The 17,421-nt window shown below is 40.5% G+C and overlaps 2 protein-coding genes across 4 annotated transcripts in view; one reads left to right on the forward strand and one right to left on the reverse strand.

The window, feature by feature from the left end:
• Nucleotides 1–6,554: 6,554 nt before the first annotated feature.
• LOC124881896 (splicing factor 3B subunit 6-like) lies at nucleotides 6,555–8,480 on the forward strand. Of its 2 annotated transcripts, none has more exons than XM_047387801.1 (4): nucleotides 6,555–6,702; nucleotides 7,345–7,463; nucleotides 7,788–7,926; nucleotides 8,065–8,480. In XM_047387801.1, the coding sequence occupies exons 1-4, from the start codon at nucleotides 6,673–6,675 to the stop codon at nucleotides 8,152–8,154; spliced, it is 378 nt and encodes a 125-aa protein (XP_047243757.1). In that variant the 5' UTR covers nucleotides 6,555–6,672; the 3' UTR covers nucleotides 8,155–8,480. The 2 variants fall into 2 exon arrangements, with proteins under 2 accessions (XP_047243757.1, XP_047243758.1); XM_047387802.1 differs by having other exon boundaries at nucleotides 7,791–7,926.
• Nucleotides 8,481–14,556: 6,076 nt separating this feature from the next.
• The window catches only part of vsnl1a (visinin-like 1a), a 52,609-nt gene continuing 49,744 nt past the window's right edge, over nucleotides 14,557–17,421 (reverse strand). For both annotated transcript variants that reach the window (XM_047387799.1, XM_047387800.1), the window contains one exon: nucleotides 14,557–16,592. In XM_047387799.1, the coding sequence (XP_047243755.1) occupies nucleotides 16,395–16,592 (198 nt within the window). In that variant the 3' untranslated portion in view covers nucleotides 14,557–16,394. The remainder of the gene's footprint in view (nucleotides 16,593–17,421) is intronic.

Below are 17,421 nucleotides of genomic sequence, written 5' to 3' on the forward strand. Positions count from 1 at the left end.
TCATGTGGCTAAAGCATTTATTGTTTATTTGTAAGCAAATGTGATGTTAATTTATAGACAGGAAACACTTTGCACTGAAAAAACACAGATTTTTATAGGCAAAAGACATTAAAAACAATATATCATTTTCCCTCCACTTCATATTTCTACCGTGGAGGCGACGTGCTGCAGCCTTTTGCTAATATTGTCAGATGAAATGCAGTCCATTAGCAGAAATACATTGCTATACATGACAGGGCGAGCTGTCTGTGCCATGATTGTTTACACTGTTTCCTCAAAAGCACTCCATAGTTGCTGCTTTATTGAGCAGAATGCAGGGTTATAATCCATCGCAGGGACACATTTACAGTGTCTGTCTGCATCAACTCTTACATATACTCGCAATGACAAGCCAAAAAGCGACAGAAACTGAGCCAGCACAAATCTGTAGCCACGACTGCTTCCAAGCCTGTAGGGTCTGCACAAATAGAACACACACACACACACACACACACACACACACACACACACACACACACACACACACACACACACACAGCTGAAGGCTGCACAGGATTGCTGCTGAAAGGCAAGAATCTGAACACTCTGTATTGATTATAGAAGAACACAATATTTGTAAGGTGCAAAGTTAATGTAGAATCAAGACTGTCCCTACTGCTGTTTCAATACTTCAGAGAGACAAACTGAATACACTTTGGACTACATAGCTCTCTACTTATGGTGTGAGGGAGGAATTTGCTATGTTTACAGCGTACACAGGGAAGAGGTCTCTCAGACTGGAAAATATGTGTTAATTACTGAGCACTTCAGTGTTAGAGGTTGTAGATGAGATGGCTACAAAATGGGCTACATAGGTGAATAAGAACACACAAATGCAGTCACAGACAGAGAAACAGGGAGAATTATACCGAAAAAAAGGGTAAAAACAAAGAAGGACCCTAGAGACCAGAAGGCTGGATTTATCACATTGAATAGCTTTGAACCCTCTGTGCTCTGTGACCTCTGTAAAAGGCCTCCCTGTAGGGCTGAGAAGGTGTGATTCAACTATTCAGCAAAGTTCATGGCCTCACTTCTGCCGTGTGAGTGCATTCAGATGGACAAGGTTTAGGGTCCATTCTGAGGGGAAGTCATATTCTGAGCGACCATATAGAACCATTACCACAATTGATTCTCTATCATGACTAAACAGAGAAGTAAGCCGTCAGTCTCACAGAGCAGGCTTGGAATCCCAGGGTGCCGTGGGGGTGGCAGCAAGAATGATTTTTAGGTGGTTAAAAGTTTAGGCCAAGTTGTCAGCCATCATCCATCCATGAGGGGCACCGACTCCTTGTCTGTCTGACCTCTCCGCTTAGGTCCGTGGAGGCTACCAACAGTAAGAATAAACTATAAAATTACAACAAAAGGTTATGGCTAACAATATCTAGAAATCAATCAACAAATGCCACACTACTAAAAACAAAATAGCCCCCCTTACAGTTTTTGTTCCATTTTGCTTTTTTGTCACACTTAAATGTGTCAGATATTCAAACTAACTTTAATATAAGGTGAGTAAATACAAAAAGCTGTTTCCTGAATGATGATTTCATATATTAAGGTAAGAACATTTCTGGTTCAGTTTCTCTAGCCACACCCAGGCCTGATTACCACCAGACCTGTAGGGTCAAGAAATCACTTAAGTATAACTTGTTTGACAACATGAAGTAGGCTAAAAGATCTCAAAAAGCAAAAAACCATGCCCTGATCTAAAGAAATTCATGAACAGATGTAAAGCAAAGCCAGTGAAGGGGTTACAAAAGCATTTGGGACAGCAATTATCCACAAATGGAGAAAGCATGGAGCAGTGGTGACTTTCCCAGGAGTGGCCGGCCCTCCAAAATTGCTCCAGGAGCACATGGGTGAGTCATCCTGGAGGTCACAAAAGAACCCAAAACTTCTATAGCACCGCAGGCCTCACTCACATCAGTTAAGGTTAGAGCTCATGCCTTTTTGAGAGATATGCACTATGTTACACCTGGTGTAAAACTAATTTCATACCAGCATTTAAACATGAGGGTGGTAGAGGTATTGCCTGGTGTTGTGTTAATGGTTCCGGACCTGGACGACTTGCAGTAATGGATGGAACCAGGACTTCAGGACTTCTGCTCTCTTGAAGAACGTCCTTAAAGAAAAGACGGCCACACCGCTGACATCGCTTCTCTGCTTCAGTTAAACACTTCACAATCCTGTGGTGTATCACTATCACTGTCACATGACCAAACAAATACCACATGGCCAACCCCCTCCACTCCTCCTCCCAAAACACATAGACAAACAGCTAAAAGATGGAAGTAAACATCATCTGTTAATACCAGCCCAGTTTTATTTATGGGGCCGATAGCGATATGCATGCGCATCGTTAGAGGTTTTGTCATTAGCCGCAGATTTAATTGAGACTATTAAAAGTCAGAGGCAAAATGAATTTAACTTCGGTTGATAATTGTGCTCATAGTCTGTGGTTGAATAAGCTAGTTTGCGCTTTTCTTCCAGTTCCGCAGATCCTGAAGCTCCAGGATAGGTTCGGGTGGAACAGCTGTCATTAATTCTCAAAGCCTCCAAGCGCACAGGCACACCGTGGTTCCCGAACATGCAGCAGTTGGTATCGGGCTGCCCATTGCAGCAGCTGTGGAGGGTGGATGTGTGAGGGGCAATCAGGAGTTACCCAGAGACAGGTCAGTGTCTCTGGGACTGGCTGCTGAACGGGAGCTCTTAGGGAGGCTCTGTTGTAATTAGTTTCTTCTAACCGCCTCATAACTCTGAGGAGGAAGCAGTGTCTCATCTCCTCTGTTCTGTGCGCACTCTGTCATGTCAGTGGCCGGTCAGTGTGAGAACATTTGTTTTTCAGCCCCAGTTCGTGACCCCTTTGTTACTACTTTTGAGTATAATCAAGCCTTCCTGTGGTCAGAGGTTACTCCCCTCTGCTGTGGTGCTTAGGGCGTGCAGGGGTTGTCACGCTGTGTCATTACACATGATCCAGCTGCTGAGTTGTTTCATTTTATATCTATGATCCAACTGAGAATTTGAGGACCAGCTCTGGTCATTGTTAGACCGTTACAGTTTGTAACCTTCATCGTCACTGTTCACAGCAGCAGGTCTGTCATCTCAACCTCTCCCTGACCAGAGATTATTTCTCCTCTGTTCAGTTGCGCAGGGTGCCTCTGAGTTCGGTGGCTGAGTTTGAAATTGTTCTGTGCAAGCTTTTTGTTTGTGGTCTGGACGGACTCAGTGAGGCATAGTCTACATCCTGCTTCACCTTTAATCCACTAGCGATATCCATAAAGGGCAAAACAAACGTTTAGCTGCTCCCAGAGGAACTTATTTTAGCTATCACAGCTTTAGTCCACACAGCCGTTACCTAACGATCGCTAGCCAAAACCACATCAGGCGCGTGCCCAACGGTTTTCTCTCTCTTTTTTTCCCCCTCCTGGGTGACCCGGAAATACCATTAAAAGTTAATTAAACGTCCTTCTTTTTTAGGTTAGGTAAATGATTGAATTCAGTAACGTAAGATAATACTTTTACCAAAATAAATTCGTTTGGCAATAAGTATACATTAATTCATAAAACCCATATTTAAGAAATATCTTCTTAAAGTCTTCAATCTGTTGCAATTAATGTGAACTAATTTTTTTAAGACAATGTGGTCTTACTTTTTATTAATTAATAAATAAAAACCAATACTATAGGGTATAATCACGCTCAATCATTTAAAAAAATACTATTTGTTGTCAAAAGTGAAATGATTCTTCCAGATCTGGCAAATATAAGTGAGAGTACTTAAAACTTTATAAACAACTGACTCAATAAAATAAAAAATAAAAAAATAGGGCTTAATATTAAGCTTTGTCAATCTCCATTTGTCAGTTTATAATGTTTAGATGCCGGATAGATGCTAATAGAAAATAGAAAAATAATTCTATCTCTGACAGATACACTGTGAGCCGCCTAAGAATAGTTACTAATTGACCTGTGACGTTTTTAACGTAACATAAATTGATTCAGAGGTCAGAGGTGCTAGACAGCCTTTCAAGGCCAGGGGTAGGGCTAGTGAATATGATTAGTATTGTGTGTGGCCTCCACGTGTCTGTATGACCTCCCTACAACGCCTGGGCATGCTCCTGATGAGACGGCGGATGGTCTCCTGAGGGATCTCCTCCCAAACCTGGACTAAAGCATCCACCAACTCCTGGACAGTCTGTGGTGCAACGTGACGTTGGTGGATGGAGCGAGACATGATGTTCCAGATGTGCTCAATCGGATTCAGGTCTGGAGAACGGGCGGGCCAGTCCATAGCTTCAATGTCTTCATCTTGCAGGAACTGCTGACACACTCCAGCCACATGAGGTCTAGCATTGTCCTGCATTAGGAGGAACCCAGGGCCAACCGCACCAGCATATGGTCTCACAAGGGGTCTGAGGATCTCATCTCGGTACCTAATGGCAGTCAGGCTACCTCTGGCGAGCACATGGAGGACCATGTGGCCCACCAAAGAAATACCACCCCACACCATTACTGACCCACTGCCAAACCGGTCATGCTGAAGGATGTTTCAGGCAGCAGATCGCTCTCCACGGTGTCTCCAGACTCTGTCACGTCTGTCACATGTGCTCAGTGTGAACCTGCTTTCATCTGTGAAGAGCACAGGGCGCCAGTGGCGAATTTGCCAATCCTGGTGTTCTCTGGCAAATACCAAGCGTCCTGCACGGTGTTGGGCTGTGAGCACAACCCCCATTTGTGGACGTCGGTCCCTCATACCATCCTCATGGAGTCGGTTTCTAACCATTTCTGCAGACACATGCACATTTGTGGCCTGCTGGAGGTCATTTTGCAGGGCTCTGGCAGTGCTCCTCCTGTTCCTCCTTGCACAAAGGCGGAGGTAGTGGTCCTGCTGCTGGGTTGTTGCCCTCCTACGACCTCCTCCACGTCTCCTGGTGTACTGGCCTGTCTCCTGGTAGCGCCTCCAGGCTCTGGACACTACGCTGACAGACACAGCAAACCTTCTTGCCACAGCTCGCATTGATGTGCCATCCTGGATGAGCTGCACTACCTGAGCAACTTGTGTGGGTTGTAGAGTCCGTCTCATGCTACCACGAGTGTGAAAGCACCACCAACATTCAAAAGTGACCAAAACATCAGCCAGAAAGCATAGGTACTGAGAAGTGGTCTGTGGTCCCCACCTGCAGAACCACTCCTTTATTGAGTGTCTTGCTAATCACCAAAGATTTCCTCCTGTTGTCTATTCCATTTGTACAACATCATGTGAAATTGATTGTCAATCAGTGTTGCTTCCTATGTAGGATATATATATGTGTGTGTGTGTGTGTGTGTGTCTCAATTATGTACTAATTACATAATAGAACAAGTAATTAATTACACCATCAACCATTAAATGTTTACATAGTGTTTCATATGCCCAGAAAGCACCATGAACTAATATAAACTGGCTTATTGATTAGAATCTAACGTCTGAGGGGTTATCATCTATAGATTAAAAAACAAAATATTAAATGACATACTAAACATACTAAAAATAAATTAAATAGTTCCATGGTGCACTGCAACACAGGTACTATCAAATAATGCAAAAGTGTAATTAGCTAAAAAAGAAGGCTGGCTCTGCTCTGAGGACTCCTCTGGAACCTCTGGAGATCATTGCGCAAAGAAGGATTTTTCATTAAATGAGGAACATTATGGAGAACCCTGACTATCCTCTTCATCAGACTGTTGTTCAACAACAGAGTTTCTTCGGTCAGAAGCTTCTTCAGATCTGCTGTAGGACAGACCGCTACAGGAGATCTTCCTGCCCACAGCCATCAGCTCTTTGAAGAAACCTGCATAATATGAGCAACATTTAATTACCCATTGGGTGAATAAAGTATTTTTGAATTAAATTGAGTTGAATTGAATGATTATATATTATATTATATATATTATAGATTATATTATAGATTATTTTATAGATTATCATATATATTTAACATGTGCTGCCAACGTTTTTCTAAATATGAATCCCATTTATTTAAACTGTGATATTTATACATAATTATTTACCTACTTTATTCATTTTTAGGTTGTGACACTTTTGGCCCTCCTGAGGTGTGGTTGAGATCTAAAATTTCAGTAGTAAGAACGAAATAACTTAAAAAATAAACTAAATTTAATAATAGTTTGAGACTGGTAAAATAATATCACGCACAGATTCCGTGTGCTGCCAAGTATGGAAGTAAATCGTTACCATATTTCAAATGAAAAAGCATTTCTGAAAATGCTTTTTCATTTGAAATATGCCAAAACGTTGGCAGCACATGTTAAATATATATGATAATCTATAAAATAATATATATAATATAATATATTATTTCTGAAAATGCTTTTTCATTTGAAATATGGTAACGATTTGCTTCATAGCCAAGAGATGTGCGGTGGTTTTGTTCATTCATTCATGCACCGCAGGGAGGCAGCACTGCGTTGCTTGCCTGTAAGTTTGGAACCGGAAGTTTGACACCGGACGTTTGTCACAAGCTAGCGACTATTGCCATTTCGACAAGGATAGGAGACCCCGACAAGGATAGGAGACCCCAGGAGACTCCGTGCTTGTTGTTTATCAACGTTTTTTATCCCAATTAAACCGTCACTATGGCTATGCAAGCAGCGAAACGCGCCAATGTAAGTTAAAAGTTATGGACTAGTGTAAATATTAGCCGGAATTGTTTCAAGTTTAACATCCGCTTTACGCTAGCTTAGCAGTTAGCACGCTAACTAGTGCGACAGAGAAGGGCCACAAAGTCTGTATTTGAAGTTCCCTCAGTGTTTTTATTCTTGTCGCATTGACGGTAAAGTCTGTTATGCTGTTTTAGTGTCTGAGATGATGTATTTCTCCACTATATGAGGCGAAGCTTGGTCTCAGACATGGACGCTAAGTATTAGCATATGGGGTCTATCTGCTTATCTACATACAAAGAAAAAAAGTTCTAGCATGAAGCCCAAATTACACGTGGTTCGCAGTGATTAGCATTGAATTGGCATTTTTGTGCTTTTATAAGCGGATTAAATGCTTTACAATACTAAGACCACGTTGAACAGTTTGGTCTGCCATTTCTAAATATTTAAGGATTTGCAAAATATCTGCTCAAAATTGATGCAAAGTCATTAAACAGTGAAATATCCATTTACTCAAGTGCTAAATCAGGGGCATCAACTACGGTGCTATGTCGAAATTATGGATTTCCATGAATACATGGTAGCTAGATATTCTTTGTTGTGTTGTATCCTCTGTGATTGGTCATGATTTGGTTTTTCTCACTGCAGATCCGATTACCGCCTGAGGTGAACAGAATCCTGTACATCAGAAATCTTCCTTATAAGATTACAGCTGAGGAGATGTATGATATCTTTGGGAAATATGGACCAATACGACAAATCCAAACGTAAGTTCAGTTTGAGACACTTTTCGTATGTTATGTTGTTTGAGGAAAGGAGCAGCTAAGTTCTAATCAAACTGGCATGTTTGTAAGGCACATAGAAGCTAAACATGCCCACTTGCTTTACTTGTAAGACGTTTACTTCTGCAAATACAAGTCTATCGGTTTTCTTATGAGACAAAGTCACTGGTTTAAACCAAGGCATTCTCAGCTTCTGATTAATAAGAACTCAAACCATTTATATGTTACACTTTGCTTGAAACAGTTATGAAACTGCTCGGTTTGTTCAGGTGCTCACTATTCGCATTTTATGGGGTTTTTTCTTCTCAGAAGGAATACACCTGAAACAAGAGGAACAGCTTATGTTGTGTATGAAGACATCTTCGATGCCAAGAATGCCTGTGACCACCTGTCAGGCTTCAATGTCTGCAACCGTTACCTCGTGGTTCGCTACTACAATGCAAACAGAGTACGTATCAGCAGCACTGGACACATGCTATCACAATCTGGTTCCCAAGCAAAGCCAAATATGTAACTTGTTCTAGAAAAATATCATCTGCTGCATTGATTCCAATGAAATGTGGTTTTCTGCGTTGTTGTTTTGCAGGCATTCCAGAAAATGGACACAAAGAAGAAAGAGGAGCAACTGAAGCTTTTAAAAGAGAAATATGGGATCAACACAGACCCTCCAAAGTAGTGTCTCTGCGGCTCTCAACTTTTATTTTCATTCTTTGTATAAAAAAAACCTGTTGATTTGTTTATGCTTATGATGAGTTATTGATACCATTGTTGAAAATGTCATTTTACACATTTTTTATTTTGTGAGTCAGCCTGGACTCCCAATCTTTGAATTGAAGCTGGAGAGAGGGAGAGTGATGTTCTATGTGGTCAAACCTTTCAAAGACTTTTCAGGTGTAAACTGTTTTGTTTTGACCCATCCTATTCAGCTGTAAACTGGACTGAACATAACCCCCTCATGGAAATTAAAACCCTCTTGTAAAATAAATGCTCCTATTTCTAAAAGCTTGCTTCCATGTTTTCTACTCTTTTCATATAGTGATGTAAAAGTGTTGCCCTCTGTGTACACCTGGGAGGTCAATGGGTTCTGCATTTATGTGTGTGTGTGTTCCTGTCTTGGCATCACAGTGAGAACCATTTTCCTGATTTCACCATCAAATTGAGGACCGTTTGTACCGAAGTGAGGACATTTTGCTGGTTCTCAGGACCTATTTTGCTAACAGTTAGGTTTAGGACTAAGGTGTGAATTGAGTTTAGGTTAAGGTTAGGGTTAAGCATGCACTGCTAATGGTGAGGTTTAGGGTTATTGTCAGGGTTAGGGCATAGAAAGGGTTGAAAATTACTGAAAATCAATGGGAGGCAACACATGGTCCTCACTACATATAGCAAAACAAGAGTGTGTGTGTGTAAGAACACACACTACAATGTGGAACCAGAGGGACTCTGCTATCAAGTCATGGGTAAACATTTTCTCCGAAATGTTTCTCTATGTAGAGTTGCTTCATTTCTGTCACATCTGTGAGTTTAAATCATAAAATGAATCATAAAAATCATAAAATGAAAACTATATTTTAATGGGGGTTTCTTTTACATGTGCACTAAGAAATCAGTTCATTTTGAAAGTGTCAAAATACACAAGGATGCCTGTGAAAAATAGGCGTTTTCTCAGACTAGATGTCATTTTTAATATGTCTGATAATTATAAAAATGATTGTAGAGCAGACATCATACATGGATTATTAAATGTTTTTAATCCCATGTTGCCTCTTAGCCTCAACTGTGAAGATTTATTGAACATCCTGTTAATGATGGTAATTATGTATAACAGTACAATGTCCTGGTCTGCTGTCGACAACACGAAGAGTTTGAGACTAAAGTCAAGAACTGATGAGCAGACGTTCTCCATGATTTTCTACTAGAGCAGAAGTTGTGGTTCCATGAATTCTGGCACGTCTAGGTTTTGAAGCAGCAAAGCAGTCCCAGAACATCAAGGTACCGTCACCGTGTTTGACATACTGAGTTCTTCTTAATTTTACTGCAGGATGCATACCTTGCAAAGAGATCCACTTTTATAGCATCAGTTCGAAATATTTTTCCAAATATCTGGGGGATCATTAAGTTCCCTTTTTCAGCAAATGTGAGATGAACCTTTGTGTTCTTTTTGTTGGTTTTGGCCTTGGAACTCCGGGTGCTATTATTTAGTCTTTCTTGATGTTGATTCATGAACGTTGGCCATAACAGGAAAATTAGACCAGCAGTACTTTGGATATTGTTCTGGATTCTTTCGTGACCTCCTGGATGACAGAAGCACTCTTGGAGTAATTTTGGTAGGTGGGACACTGCTGGGAAGGTTAACTTTTTCTCATTGATTTTTGAATTTCTGTAGTCTGGCAATGATGCGTTGCCATTTAGGGTCTTTTAGTCTACTTCCTGTTGTTGGGTGGCTTGTTTTCAAATGAATATATTTTTTTTCTCCTTGTGTCTTGCGGTAATCACACTGGGAGTGGATAGGGAAGTCGAACTCAGCTGTCCAGAACATGTGGTTAATCAAGGTTATTTGGTGATTTCACAAAGGGGTAGTTGCTTTGTCCAAATCAGGATAGGTTGTTGTGAGAATTTATTTTCCTTGAATAAATGGAATAATTATTCCAACAGTTTTATGTTTACTCAGGTGTCACAAATTAGTTAGTGGGTTCAAATGCTTTTTTCATACTACTGTAGACAATATTAGCACCTCAGATTTGCAGGTAAAACCTTCCTTTAAAATTTTTATATTAAGTTCACAATTGAATTGAGACCCGGTTTTGCTGGTTGCTGTTTAGGTGATCTGCCTCTTGGGTTTACTTGATGGCAAGATGCATCATCATCCTAAAAAAAAGATCTCATCTTCACCAAACCTACTTTGGATTGATGGAATGAGTAAAGTCTCAAAAATGTCCATGTCCCATTGTGCGTTTTCTATAAAGGTAATGACATCCTCCATTCTCCTTTACCTGACACGTGTCTGGCATCATAAATGGACTTCGACAAACTTTTACAGAAATTGGCAGTTTTGGAGATGAAAATCCATTGACTAGAAGTGAATGTGGAGGTGAATAAGGGGTACAACAATGATTCAACTCTGCCTGTGATCCCAAACAGTGACAGCCAGCTCAACAACTCAGCAGGCAATCAGAACACTGAGAATAAACCTACCGGCAGACCCCTCTGGCATATTTTAGGGGCATGCCCAAAGAATCAAGGTGGACGACTCACTGGAAGATCTCAGCAATTAAATAAATTAGAATGGCCATACCAATCCTATAAGCATAGCATGAATATTTTCCAACACCTCCTAAGTCCAAAACAAACTTTTTCAGTGATTTTAATAAGCTTTTATCTGTGATTTGTGTTGATTATGACTGTTTAATTATTGTGGGAGACTTGAACATTCACATGGACAATCCTGAAGACAGAAGTGCAATAGATCTATGTGACACTCTTAGAAAGTTTGGTTTGGCTCAACATGTTAAACAGCAAACGCACAAACAGGGACATATTTTGGACTTGATCATCACTAAAGGTCTAAACATTTCCAAGGTGTCTGTAACTGATGTTGCTCTATCTGACCACTTTTCTGTTATTTTTGAAAGCATCATCTGCAATGACTCAGTTTGCCAAAGAGACATAAGAAAACGCATCTTTAAGGACGGTGCTACTGAAACCTTTAACCAGATTTACTCTTCTACCTCTACTTTGCCCTGTAACACTGTAGATGAGCTGGTAGATAACTTTCATTCTAAAATCTCAGACATCATTGATTCAATTGCTCCAATTAAAGTGAAAGTCGTTTCTGGGAAGAAAATGTCTCCGTGGAGAAGTGCTCCACCAGTCAGAAGTGAACAAAAGGAGTGTCGAAAAGCTGAACGCAGGTGGCGAAAGGCTGGACTCCAGGTTCACTATATGAACTATAAAGAAAGACTATACAGATATAACCTACAACTGAAAAATGCAAGGGAGTACTTCTTTTGATCATCAGGAAAAACATTAACAATGCTCGTACATTATTTGCCACGGTCGACAGGTTAACAAACCCTCCAGTAACTGTAGCATCTAAACTCCACTCTACCAGGGCCTGCAATGAATTTGCTAAATTCTTTACTGAAAAAACCCAAAAGATCAGAGAGGCAGTCAGCACATCCACATCATGGCGCCGACGATGGCAGCCTGGGAGCTTCGCTCTCTGATTCTGATCAACTCCAGTACCAATGTTGTCTCCAACTAGAACTGATTTTGACAAAATTTCCCAATTTCACCAAATAAACTGCAAAATCTTAGAAGAAATTGTACAGCAACTAAGCTCTTCTTCCTGCTGTCTCGATGTTTTATCCACAGCTTTCCTTAAGAAAGCTTTGCCTGTAATAACATCTGATTTAACTCAAATAATAAACACGTCCCTTTTGTCAGGTGTTTTCCCCCAGGCCCTAAAAACAATTATCAAACCTCTATTGAAAAAGAGCAACTTGGACAAGCTGCTACTACAGAACTACAGGCCTATATCAAACCTCCCCTTCATCAGTAAGATTATTGAAAAAGCTGTGTTTCAACAGTTAAACAACTTCCTAACAACGACCAACCACTTGGATGTCTTCTATTCAGGCTTTCTGCTCACCACAGTACAGAGACTGCTCTTGTCAAGGTGTTCAATGACATCCGTATAAATGCAGACTGTGGAAGAACCACAGTGCTGGTATTATTGGACCTTAGTGCAGCATTCGACACTGTTGATCACTCCATTTTATTAGAGCGCCTGGAAAACTGGGTCGGCCTTTCTGGTACAGCACTCAACTGGTTTAAATCCTACTTGAAGGAAAGGGACTTTTTTGTGTCAGTAGGTAACTTTACATCAGAGCGCACAAAAATCACATGTGGCGTTCCCCAAGGGTCCATATTAGGGCCCCTCCTATTCAATATCTACATGCTCCCCCTAACTCAGATTTTAATAAACAACAACGTAAGTTATCATAACTATGCAGACGACACACGTTATGATGTCACCAGATGACCATGAACCCATTCATCCCAAAGGGATTAATAAAGTATTTTTAAAGTTCTGTATATAAATAAAGTTCTGTGAACAACAGATGGTGTAATCCAGGACATGTAACTGTGAAGTGTCAGCTCTGCAGTCCAGATATTTAACTGTTGGAAGTAAGTTTTCGTCCATATTATTTACCCAGAGAGTTCACCAGTGTTATTTTGGCAACAGTTTACGTTCCGCCTTCCGCTGTTGCTGACACTGCATGTGATGCCATCATCTCAGTTGTTGCTAAGCTACAGACACAAAACTCCAATGCGTTTGTGGAAATATCTGGTGATTTTAACCATGCTTCACTCTCTGCTACACTTCCAACACTTCAGTTTGTCAGCTGCTCTACCAGAAAAAACAAAATGTTGGATTTCTTTTGTGAAGATGTCAAGGACTCATACATCTCTACAGCAAGACCTCCTCTAGGCAAATCACAATCTTGTTTTTCTCTGCTCGAAATATAAGCCCCTTGTTCAGAGGCAACCTGTAATAAAACGATCTTTGATTTCTCCAGTGCATGGATCAAAGACTACCTGACAAAAAGACCACAGTTTGTGAGACTGAAGGGTTGTGTGTCTAACCAGGTAGTCAGGAGCACCACAGGGTTCTGTACTCTTACCATTCCTCTTCAGTCTGTACACCTCAGACTTCCAGTACAAGACAGACTCCTGTCATCTGCAGAAATACTCGGATGATTCTGCGGTCGTGGGGTAGATCAGAGATGGACAAGAAGATGAGTACAGGGAGCTGGTGGACCGCTTTGTGGCATGGTGTGGAAACAATCATCTCATTTTGAACGTGACTAAAACAAAGGAGATGATTGTAGATTTTAAGAGAAACAGGAATAAGTCAAAAACTATTTCCATCATTGGAGAAGAAGTGAAGGTGGTGGAGGAGTATAAATACCTCGGTGTTTACCTGGACAACAGACTAGAGTGGAGATGTAACTGTGAAGCTGTCTACAAGAAGGGACAGAGCAGACTGTACTTCTTGAGGAAGCTTAGGTCCTTTGGTGTTTGCAGCAAGATGCTGCATATCTTCTATAAGTCTGTTGTGGAAAGTGTGATCTGTTCTACCATCATCTGCTGGGGAAGCAGCATCAGAGCCAGGGACTTAAAAAAGCTCAACAAGCTGATAAAAAAGGCTGGCTCTGTTCTGGGGACTCCTCTGGAGATCATTGTATAAAGAAGGATTCTTCATAAATATTCTTCATGAGACTGTTGTACCACAACAAAGTGTCTTCAGTCAGAGGCTTCTCCAGATCTACTGTAAGACAGACCACTACAGGAGATCCTTCCTGCCCACAGCCATCAGGATCTACAACAGCTCTTTGAAGAAACCTGCATAATATGAGCTACAATATTTAAATTCCCTTTGGGATTAAGAAATTATTTTTGAATTTGAATTGAATTTTAGACCCAGTTTAAGAACCACAGGTACAGTTCAGCCTAAATTGAAAGCTGTCTAGAAATAAAACAGGTAGTAAAATTAACCTTTTTTAAATTTCTGACTGAGTGTTCATTCAGGAAAGGTCAATACATTCTCCTCAAGACAGGAGAGAATATGTTCTTTAACCTGAGATTGTCAGGACATTTCAAATTTCACAAGACCTGGTTGCAGGATTCTCAGGAAGACCTCATAAGTCCCTCCAACTGCACTATTTGCATGTTATAGTTGTTGGACACCACACAAGAACGAACTTTTACCCAGATGATGTCTCAAGAAGAGAATGAGGTCATTTTGTTCCTGCAGCCCTGGGACAGTGAACACATTTCTCTGTTCTTGTGGATTATGCATAGGCCTAAAATCAAAAAACCAAATACTGACGGGTCAAATGTTCAAATAAATATGTGATTTGGCAAATCAAAGATAACTTATACCAAATCAATAAATCAAAGTGGAAATTGTAATAATTGAGAAAATGGTGGAGAGAAAAACTGATTTTTTAAGACTGCATCAGAACCCTGAATATTGACTGAAATGATGGGTGGTTGAGTTATCAGACCAGACAACTGCCCATAGAGTTTATTTTATTAGATTAAATCACAACACAGGGAGTAGTGCAGCCATGTCGTCAGGGACACAAAACATGCTACAAAAGAATCTTTTTACATGGTTGCCATTTCTCCGATTTGGTATCCTCACAGCAGTAACAAGGTTTGTGGTTAGAAACATCATCAGGCCTAAGATGTTCATGTAAAGAAGTTCAGATTGGACACTTTACGGGAGACAATCCACACTGCTGAAGGGACGTAGATGGACTAGCATGATAAATCTTTGTTGCAGGACTGTATGTCAAATCTGCTTCATTCTTCTGTGTTCCCACAAAACAAATATATAAATTCTTAAATATATACCGGGGCCAGGCAAAGTTATTCATGTCACCGTTAGGAGGCACTACTTCACTGAACTTCTATGTGTGCAATGTGTGAAACAAAGGGAGTAAAAAACATACAAAAATCTGACTGATTGGTAAAACTTTCAGGGACTGAAAAGGGCAAATTGTATAAACCTACTAAACACAAGGCTTTACGTATTGGGCTGTCCTCCTGCGGTAACAGTATGTGATGGGACGCCACCTACTGCTAACATCATTGCTTTAACGCTCATTACAAACATGCAACAGCACAAAAGCCTCATCTCAGGGCGACTTTAATGCTCAAACACTCTAAATTCCTTGTAGCGATATGCAACCTATGAGCCAAAATGAAAAAATGGAATCAATAAGAAAATAAATGTGTTTAGGATTTTCCTATTTTAACTCCAGCCCGTTCATTCGTATTGGAATCCTAATTCAAAACTCGCTCACCTTCATTGGGTTTGGATCAAATATCTGCGAATTTTGCTCTTTTTATGGTGCTTCCAAAACGACCAAGTCCTCGTCACTCAGCATTGGCTACCTTGTAATGAGACAGTGTGTTTAAATGCACATCGGGCAGGTATTTAGGTCTTAGCAACATATAGCACAGCTAATCCACAAGGAAACATGCTCCCACAGTTAAAGCAATCCAAAGAAAAGGTCTCATCTGATCACCGAGCTTCCAACCCATATAAGAAAACTCGTAGGAGGCGGATTTATTTTATCTCTCCACTGAGAGAAAAACTGTTTTCCCTCAAGAGTCACCACGTTGCGTTGATAAGGCTTTCTGTTCTCAAACACCGGATGAAAATTAGACTTTTAAGGCAGAACCTAAAGGCATGCAAATGAACAACATTGACTGTAGTTACGGACAGTACAGGTTCATTTCAGGGGGAAAACTTTGACGAAAGCTAAACCATCTCTTCTCGAGCTAATATTTGACAAGATGGATGAAGTTTTTTACTGGAAGAAGGTACATTGTTGTAGGAATTTGGTTTGCTTGACAGTATCGTGAAACACACACAGCTAGTATCGGTAAACTTGGAACAATAAATAGAGTAGCGGCAAATTCAACGTAGCACATCACTGATGCGCAAGCTCCGGTAGAATGAAACTGAATGGAAAATACTTTGCACTTCACATTTTGGCAGTTGATCTATAAATAATTTTGATATATATTCATATTTATATTTCTTTATATATATACTTATTATTTGTGCAAGTTGTTTGTGTGTAGAGTTGTGTGGATGTGTGTGTTTGCGGTGTGAGTTTGCCCCCGCACACCACTGTATGCTGCGTGTAGATGTTTTTATAGCAAATAACATTCTCATGCACACGAGTGTTTCAAACACAAGAAGCAGATCCATTGAAAGGTAGTCCAAGCATATTTTTTTTTTTTTTTCAGTGGAAATAGCTGCAAACTGAATGGAACATGAAATTCTTTCTGTGCAGTCCGTGGCGGCTGGTGGAGCGCTCTCTGCCGCGTTCACGCCTATTTCTGGAGGTCACACTGCAGCAGTAATACGATGGACGGGTCGCTCTTGGCCGCCTCTTTGAACTCCTCCAGCGTGATCTGGTCGTCGTTGTTCTTATCCATCTTGGAGAAGATCTTGTCCACCCTCTGCTCGGGCGTCAGCCCGTCCTCGTTCATTTTCATCATGATCACAGTGCCAACCATCTTGTAGATTGCCTGCCAGGAGAAAAACAAGAAGGTAGGAGCACTGTGTGGAAAATCCAAACATGCAACACTAGGGCAATTTACAGTAAAGCCAAAATTTATGCCTGCCTGACTTACCATCATGTACCAACATACATATTTATAATTTATTTTTATAAATTGTTGGTTGTCAAAGTAGCTATGAATTGATGCATAGTTGGCATGAAACATTCCATGATTCATGGCCCCATTTTGTACCATTCTGTATCAGGTATCTGCTTGTAACTTAAGTTATCCTGGTCCCCTTGCACAACAATGATCAGATCCCAAAGGTTTCTGGATTTGGAGCTGGAACATGGTTAAGTTGGGTGTCCAGATCCAAGTTCTGACCCCAAGACATAGAGGCACAGAGGCATGTAACAAGGGGAAATCCAGTCAAAAGGTAAGAGCGTATGATTATGACATGGCACAACATGACATGCTTGAGCATCAGTGCCTAGGAATGAATATTGGAAAGAATGTACAAGTCTAACACATTTTTCATCCAAAGACTTGTTTAGTTTCATTACCAAGGAATCCTTCAAGCTCAGAAATAGAGCGCAATCATGTGGTGGATTAAAGGCTCTGACTTTATTTCAGAGATGACTGTGGGCTTGCCTGCAGTGTATACAGGTCCTTCTCAAAATATTAGCATATTGTGATAAAGTTCATTATTTTCCATAATGTCATGATGAAAATTTAACATTAATATATTTTAGATTCATTGCACACTAACTGAAATATTTCAGGTCTTTTATTGTCTTAATACGGATGATTTTGGCATACAGCTCATGAAAACCCAAAATTCCTATCTCACAAAATT

The sequence above is a fragment of the Girardinichthys multiradiatus genome, chromosome 15 (genome assembly GCF_021462225.1).
Source record: "Girardinichthys multiradiatus isolate DD_20200921_A chromosome 15, DD_fGirMul_XY1, whole genome shotgun sequence".
NCBI lineage: Eukaryota > Metazoa > Chordata > Actinopteri > Cyprinodontiformes > Goodeidae > Girardinichthys > Girardinichthys multiradiatus.